Genomic DNA, 8808 nt, shown 5'->3' on the forward strand with positions numbered 1-8808 from the left:
CACAGCAGAATAGATTGGCAGAGCGTATGAATCGAACATTGCTGGAGAAAGTTCGATGTATGTTGTCCAATGCTGGGTTGGGCAAGCAATTTTGGGCTGAGGCTGTGACATACGCTGGCCATCTTGTTAATCGTTTGCCATCATCTGCATTAGAAAGAAAAACTCCTATGGAGGTATGGTCTGGAAAACCGGCTACAGATTATGATTCCTTACATGTGTTTGGAACCACTGCATATTACCATGTGAAGGAGTCAAAGTTAGATCCGAGAGCAAAGAAAGCTCTCTTTATGGGAATCACTTCTAGAGTGAAGGGATTTCGTCTTTGGTGCTTAAGCACAAAGAAAATGATCTGTAGCAGAGATGTTACCTTTGATGAATCTGCCACATTGAAAAAGGTAGCAGATAAAGATATTCAGACGAGCAATACTCCACAGCAGGTGGAGTGTACTCCAAAACAGGTGGAGTTTGAGCAGATGGGGATTTGCCCAGTTAATAAGTCTAATTCTCCAGCCACAATGGAGGAATTAGAGGTTGAAGAGGTTCTGACCCAAGAACCACTAAGTACACCAGAACCAGTTGCAGTTGCAAGGCCACGGAGAGAAATTCGTAAACCTGCTCGATTTACTGATATGGTGGCCTACGCCCTTCCCGTTGTTGATGATATTCCTATCACTTATCAAGAAGCAATGCAAAGCTTAGAAAGTGATAAATGGAAAAGCGCCATGGATGAAGAAATGCAGTCTCTCCGGAAGAACAATACTTGGGAGTTGGCGCAATTACCGAAAGGTAAAAGGGCAATCGGATGCAAGTGGGTATTCGCAAAGAAAGATGGATCTCCTAGCAAGAAGGATATTCGCTACAAGGCAAGATTGGTAGCTAAAGGCTACGCTCAGAAGGAGGGAATTGACTACAATGATGTATTTTCCCCTATTGTGAAGCATTCCTCCATTAGAATTTTGTTGGCCTTGGTAGCACAGTTGAATTTGGAGCTAGCTCAACTTGATGTTAAGACGGCTTTCTTGCATGGTGAGTTAGAAGAGGAGATCTATATGACTCAGCCAGAAGGATACACAGATGCTGGTGGTAGAAATTGGGTTTGTAAGCTTAACAAATCGCTATATGGATTGAAGCAATCCCCGAGGCAGTGGTACAAGCGATTTGATAGCTTTATGAGAAGGCAGAAGTACACAAGAAGCAAATATGACAATTGTGTATATTTGCAGAAGCTGCATGACGGATCTTTCATTTATCTACTCTTGTATGTTGATGATATGTTAATCGCTTCGAAGAGCCAAAATGAGATAGATAAGCTGAAGGCTCAGTTGAATCAAGAGTTCGAGATGAAAGATCTAGGTGAGGCCAAGAAAATTCTCGGCATGGAGATAAGTAGAGATAGACCGAGAGGCAAGCTCTGTTTAAATCAGAAGCAATATCTGAAAAAGGTATTACAATGTTTTGGTGTAAATGAAAACACAAAACATGTAAGTACCCCACTTGCTCTCATTTGAAACTTAGTGCTCAATTATCTCCGAAGACTGAAGATGAAAGAGAATATATGGCGAAAGTCCCATATGCTAATGCAGTTGGGAGTTTGATGTATGCGATGGTGTGTACGAGGCTTGACATTTCACAAGCTGTTGGAGTTGTGAGCAGGTATATGCATGATCCTGGAAAAGGACATTGGCAAGCTGTGAAATGGATTCTACGGTATCTTCGAAAAACCGTAGATGTTGGTTTAATTTTTGAACAGGATGAAGCACTTGGTCAGTTTGTAGTTGGATATGTTGATTCCGACTTTGCTGGTGATTTAGATAAACGTCGTTCAACTACGGGGTATCTGTTTACTCTTGCGAAAGCCCCAGTGAGTTGGAAGTCTACCTTACAGTCTACAGTAGCTGTGTCTACTACAGAGGCAGAATATATGGCAGTTACAGAAGCTGTTAAGGAGGCTATTTGGCTTAATGGATTGTTGAAAGACTTAGGAGTTGTTCAAAGTCACATAAGTTTATATTGTGACAGTCAGAGCACTATTCATTTAGCGAAAAATCAAGTCTATCATTCAAGAACCAAGCATATCGACGTAAGATATCACTTTGTGCGGGAAGTCTTTGAAAAAGGAAAAATTCTACTTCAGAATATTCCGACAGTAGATAATCCTGCAGATATGATGACCAAGGTGGTAACAACAATCAAGTTTAATCATTGTTTGAACTTGATTAACATCCTGAGAATTTGAGCACCTTCAGGTGTATGGCGCTCGAGAGCGCATTTGTAGGCACTACAAAAGATAGCTTTATCGAATTTGGGGAGTTGAAGGAAGTGTGTGAAGATGTGATTATCCTAATCAAATCTTCAAGGTGGAGATTGTTAACATTAATGGGAGACAACATTAATGGCAAACAATACAAAGTGGTGCAAGTTTAGCACCCTAAAGTTGACTTTGAAAAAGTGGCATGGGATAATTTTTTTTTTGGTCCTTGAGATAATGGGCTATTTATTGTTTGGTCCTTAAACCTCAACTATAAATAGGCCTTCTCATTTCTCATTTCAATTCATCCCAACCAATCTTTCTCTCTTAGTTTTCTCTCTTCTCCCATTTGAGAATTCTTAAGGAATTCTATTTGTTTGTAATACTTTGGAGATAGTAAAGTTATCATCTTGTGTTAGTGCCTGAGGACGTAGGTATAATTTACCGAACCTCGTTAAAACTCTTGTGTTCTTTCTTGTCCTATTTTTCTTTCAATATTTGAGGGTATAATAGTAGTATTTAATTGTGCTATTAAATTACTATAGAAGGGATATTCTGTCTAAGGAAAGACTTGGTATTTAAGAGATCCATGTGATCCACCTCTCTTCCCTGTGAATTGAATTTTGTGTGATTTTTTAGTACAATAATTTACATGCTTCCGACCCTATTGGAACAACATACTGATTAATTAAAATATATATTTATTTATACGAACGAAAATTCTCTGCACTCATTTGTGTCTCCACGTTTTTTAATTGTAACTCATTTTCTTTTTAAAATATATATTTGTGTCTCCACGTTTTTTCATTTTCTTTTACACAATTATTGATATAACATCATTTTATATTTATATATTGCATGGATACATAAATATTTATATTTATTCAATATAAAAATATATTGATGTATTTATTTTTTTAAATGTGTATGATTAAATCAAAATTAAAGTTTCAACTATACATTTAAACCACAATTAGAATTTCACGTCTACAATTACACATTAAACCGAAATAAAAAATAAACTCAAAAAATAAAAATTAAAAAATTAAAATTTAAAAATAAAAAATTTAAAATTAAAAAATTAAAAACTTAAAAATTTAAAATTAATCAATAGTGGCGTTTTAAAAACGCCAAAAAAATTGAGTTATAATCGATCGTGCGTCTACGGATTTGGGAGTAAAGTGTGCAGTTTATTTTCCTTTATTTATTTCCCCTTTTTATTCTCTGTTGTTTTTCCATTCTTTGATCTCTGTTAATCCTCTCTTTCGTTTTCTTTATTCTCTTTCCCTTTCTTGTCCTTTCGTAACAAACCCTAGACACTTCCGCGCCATCAACACCTTCGGGCGTCTTACCTCCGATCAAAGGTCAGTTTCCTTCCATTATTCGAAATTTGAATCCTCAAGTCTATCTCTTCTATCCATGATACCCTATTTATTCGCCGACTCCCTCTCTCTCTCTGTGTCTGTTTTGAATTTCTTCCTCTCATTTTTTTCTAGTTTTGGGTCACCGAATGCCAAAAAAAAAAACACAGAAAGACGCTACACTAGGTTTTCTCTGCCGTTTCTGGTTTTTGTGATTTTTTTGAAATTCTCTACTTCATTGGAACTACTTTGAGGTATGAATCATCACTTGTACTTTGTCTTTGTCTTTGCCATTTCATTTTGTTTTAGTTTCAGATCTATTCATATTACTTGAATTTCAGTTGGTTTTTGTTATGATTTTTTTGTTTTCTTCTTTATAAATCCTTTGTCTTTGCCTGTTCATCTTTATTTTTTTGTTTCAGATATATTTATTTATCACTGCTTTATTCGATATGTAGGTTTCTCTATGAATGCATCATGTGCAAATTTGAAAGGACATGCTAATGTGTTTTTACCAGGGAACTATATCTAACTCCTTGTGCTATTGCAGATGGATATACCTTCCAATTTGGCTTTATCTTTCCTTTTCTTTCTGCTACTATCTCGTGCTTTGAGTAGTCTTTACATGCATGTCACCTTTTAGCCTGCTTTTCTTGCATAACACAAATAATGAGCTAAAACATACAGGAACAAGCTCAGTTAACATCTGTAGATCACATGAGAGGGGGAAATATAGAAAGTTTGGTTGCAATTCAGCAGACTAAGATGCTTGCACATACACTTTCTCAAAACGGTGATCCTAAGTTTTGGGTTATTTAAAACTGTTTGGCTGAATACTTGCAATGTGTCAAAGATAGCTCTTAATGATATAATCTTTACTATGCATGAGTTAATATATGCACTTATGTGCTGTATGTTTTGGGGCATGCAGAATTCAAAATTTCTTCAATTTGTATCCAAGATGAGTAGTGGCGAACTTATCATTGATGATAATCAGGTCAAACCAGGATTAGAGAACCGGGCAACAGAATATCAGCAACAGTACACTGTAGGTGCTTCTTGGGCTGATGAATTTGCCCATGATGAGGCAAGTAGAGATCTTGTGGAAGCTAAAGAAGCTTATAGATTAATATGTCCCGATAATCGGTCATAAATTCCTTTTAGCAGTTTCCTCCTTTTTTTCTTCTGCCTTGCCTATGTAGACTAAAATGGAACTAACATTTCTGACCTTAGGTAGTAATCTCATTCATCAACCCTAGGTGGTTGAAACTAGTTTTGATGATTTGAGAATGTCCCAAATGATAATGATGGTTTGGTTAGTGCTATTATCTATATATCTACTATAATTTAGCAAATAAAGTGTGAATGACTAATGATTCTGTATTGTTACATCTTCAATTGAACTTTTAAATCAACTAAACTTGTAAATCTTATATGAGATTATCTATATTTGTTTTTTATAAAATATGCTACTCACTGTTTTGGTGGTTCTTAGTATTTCTATGGGCCAAACCAATGGGTCATGGGGTTTGCTACTATATTGAGCAGTGAGACATTATTGATTATAATAAGTTAGAAGATAAATTTGCTTATTAGTTGATGCTTTTTTACTTGTATGTTAGTGGGTATTTTTGTGATTTTTTTTCTGCTTTATAAATCCTTTGCCTTTGCCTTTTCATCTCTGTTTTTAGTTTAAGATGTATGCTTCTTTTTACTTCTATTTTCAGTGTGTTTTTGTCATGGTTTTCGGTTTCACCTTTAGAGAATAACTGTTTCATTCCTTATTGTAAACGATAGATGTTAGTGGTTAGAGAATCACTGTTTCATTCCTTATTGCCTTTTCATCTCTGTTTTTAGTTTAAGATGTATGCTTCTTTTTACTTCTATCTTTAATTAATGCAGGACTGAGCAATGCTTCCTTTACAAGTCAGTTTCCTGTTTCTTTGTCATGGATGGATGTATTTATTGGAATATGGGACTAAGTAACTTAATAGAAAGAAATTTTACATTTGTTTTTCTATGCCTTTTAGATCACCTCTAATTTTAGCATGACAAAAGCCCTCTCTGCTGGGTTTTTTCACCATTGTTGCTACTATCGCTTTCATTTAGGTGTCAACTTTATTGACAGCAATGTGGGAAATAAGAGCTCGTCAGAAAGGGTGGAGAGAAAAGGTCGCCAAATCTAATGCGCAGACACAAGGTAACCTCCAGTTTGTCTAAACCATCCACCATGGCCTGATAGGAAGAAAATTAGTAGAAAACGTATTTCTTTCCTTCTTTCTTTTCCACCGTTCAGTGCTCTGTGACATGTTCTGTCAGTTTTGGACCGCGAAGCGGAATTTTGTAGTCATCATGAATTTCAGAGTTAATATTATAGGCAGTCTAATTTAACATTGTAGAAAACATTATATTTGATATTTTTGGATACGATATATAAGAAAAACGATTAAAATACAGCATGATATGAACATCTCAAACAATAATTTGTATGGCGAAAATGGTAAAATTTCCATATTAAGAAGATATGATGGAATTCGTATGGCGAAACGGTAAAATCCATTTATAAACCAATAATTTGTATGGGAAGATGGTTGAAACAGATGGTCAAGGCATTTAGTTGGCAGTAACATCTTATAAATGTTAACTATCAATAATGGAGGAAAAGATAGAAAGCTCCATGTCTAGTAGTATAATCTTTTATTTTCTTTTCCACGTTGAAAATGTAGGAAGATGGGTTGCTTCACACTGCTTGCGGGACTCCAAATTATGTTGCTCCGGAGGTTTTCACTCATGAACTCAGAAAATAATTAGCTGTATTGCTGTAACTCTTCTTTTTTTTTTTTTACCTTTTTATTCTGGTATCTGATATTTTTATTTTTAGGTGCTCAAAGATAGAGGTTATGATGGTACATCATCTGATATTTGGTCTTGCGGAGTTATTCTCTTTGTTCTCATGGCTGGTTATTTGCCTTTTGATGAGCTAAGCCTTATAGGCTTGTATAAGAAAGTAAGTACCCTACAGATTTGGCCAGTCTTTTTAGATGAGAACTTCATTAAAATTGTTTGTACCTTGATAAATTTCAGATCTGGGAGGCTTTTTTCAGCTGTCCATCATGGTTTTCATCTGGTGCTATGAATTTGATTAAGCGTATTCTTGATCCAAACCCTCTTACGTAAGTGTCAAATTCAATTCATCCTATGAAAATTTGTGATTACATGCAATCTTTGATCACAATATAAGCTTTAGCGCGTGCATTTTGGTTGAAATTCTGCATGTTCTTTTTGGCAGCGTATAGCTATTAGTGAAATTCTAGAAGATGAATGGTTCAAGAAAGGGTACAAGCCACCAAAATTTGAGCAAGATGAGGATGTAAATCTTGATGATAATATCTTATATTTTACATGGTTATGATTTAAGTCCTTATTTCATTGATATCTTTATATTCAATCTAATTTTTATTATTTATTTTAGTTTTGATTCTAAATTTTTATTTTTATTTTAATATTTTTAGTTAAAATTTTAATAGAAAATTTAATTTGATAATGAATTTTAATAGAAAATTTTTATGTTTATATCATGGATATTACTCTTCTCAATATTTTGATAATGAATTTTAAATTTTTTATATTTTTCATGACTTTTATAATATATATTTTTAAAATTTCATTACCTTTAGTGGCATTTTTGAGTAAAGTGTCGCTAAAGGTCATGACATTTAGCAGCGTTTGTGGGAAAAGTGCCGCTAAAGGTTATGACCTTTAACGGCGTTTTTTTTTAAATAAACGCCACAAACTTTAGTGGCACCATCTATAGTGGCGTTTTTTGCAGCGCTTGTAAAAACGCTACAAATAGTTTTAGCGGCGCTTTTAAGCGCCACTAAAGACATTAAAAAACGCTGCTAAAAGTCAATTTTGCTGCAGTGAACCAATGAATCACAAACCTTGAATATAAATTGTAAAAAGAAAATAAAATATTTTAAAAAACATATAATACATGAGTAAAATGACCTCTTTAGTCCTTTATAATTTCAAATTTAAGCAAATTGGATCCTCTAAAAAAAATCAGAGTAATTTAATCTTGTCAATTTTGAAAGTAAGCAATTCAGGACAATTAATCACAGTGTTAATGCTTTTTGTCAAATGTACATCATTTTGATTTGTATAATAATAATTTTAGCATTATATATTTACATATTTTGTTAATCTGGTCTTTATTCTGAAAAAAATCAACAAATTTAACATCAACATCTACACAAATAATATAGCCTAAATTTGTTAAATCATTACCAAATTAATAGAATGTGTAAATTATGATAGCTAAATTTGTTATTATACCAATCAAATTTGTGTAAATTTGACAAAAATTATTAACATTGTGAGTAATTGTCCTTAGTTGCTCACTTTTGAAAATGACATAGATTAAATTGCTTCAATTTTTTTTAGAGGGACCAATTTACTTAATATTAAATTTGACTTTCAATTGGGTTGATTCATGCTATTATACATATGAAATGACTATTTTGTTGATGAATTGAATATGGTGAATTGTGTTATTAAACTATATTCGGAATTGAATGGTTATTACCCTATTAACTGTTTGGGCAGAGTCAGATATAATTGACATGTCTTAGGATATTGACTATGGGTTACTTCGAGTACGTGTTGATGAGTGCTGGACACAACTTTTACTTTGATTATACAGATGAGAATTGTGCGCAATTTATTTACTTTAAAATTGTCTGGTAAGACACTAAGTGTCAAATTAGTGTGTTGGTTGGATCTATGTATCCGTTCGAGTTCGAGTTAGGTTAATAGGGACTTTAAATGTAAAGTTTGAAAATGGCGTTTGAAATGAACTTTTATGGTGAAATACTATGTGAACCGGATTTTCAGCTCGAAAGATTGATATGAATTTGGATGAATTAAATAATTCGATTTGGAATATGATATGCTAATACGATTCCTCCTAATTTAATTTTTTGAACATGTTAGATTGAAACATATGGCATAAATGGTGCATATAGTAATATGTTTTGCATTTGATAAAATGGCATGATTACTAATTTGCATACACTAGCTTAATTGCAATTGTCATTTGAATTGTAGGAATACCACTAAGTTTATCACTCAGTGTACGGTTTTGTTTTTTGTGCACAAGTTAGATTAAATATGAGATCCCAAGCATTGACTTTAGCATCC

General features: G+C 33.7%; 1 protein-coding gene across 19 annotated transcripts; it reads left to right on the forward strand.

Moving 5' to 3' along the window:
- Nucleotides 1-3405: 3405 nt before the first annotated feature.
- LOC107887430 (CBL-interacting serine/threonine-protein kinase 9) lies at nucleotides 3406-7080 on the forward strand. Of its 19 annotated transcripts, none has more exons than XM_016811708.2 (9): nucleotides 3406-3612; nucleotides 3745-3863; nucleotides 4068-4402; nucleotides 4541-4696; nucleotides 5719-5809; nucleotides 6336-6389; nucleotides 6501-6616; nucleotides 6694-6782; nucleotides 6899-7080. In XM_016811708.2, exons 4-9 carry the CDS (start codon nucleotides 4571-4573, stop codon nucleotides 6903-6905), a joined length of 483 nt encoding a protein of 160 aa, XP_016667197.1. In that variant the 5' UTR covers nucleotides 3406-3612; nucleotides 3745-3863; nucleotides 4068-4402; nucleotides 4541-4570; the 3' UTR covers nucleotides 6906-7080. The 19 variants fall into 19 exon arrangements, 18 of the variants coding, with proteins under 18 accessions (XP_016667197.1, XP_016667163.1, XP_016667188.1 ...); XM_016811714.2 differs by having other exon boundaries at nucleotides 3416-3612; nucleotides 4297-4402; XR_005904449.1 differs by having other exon boundaries at nucleotides 4541-5809; nucleotides 6336-6422; nucleotides 6491-6616.
- The last annotated feature ends 1728 nt before the right edge of the window (nucleotides 7081-8808 follow it).

The sequence above is a fragment of the Gossypium hirsutum genome, chromosome A11 (assembly GCF_007990345.1).
Source record: "Gossypium hirsutum isolate 1008001.06 chromosome A11, Gossypium_hirsutum_v2.1, whole genome shotgun sequence".
Taxonomy (NCBI): Eukaryota; Viridiplantae; Streptophyta; class Magnoliopsida; order Malvales; family Malvaceae; genus Gossypium; species Gossypium hirsutum.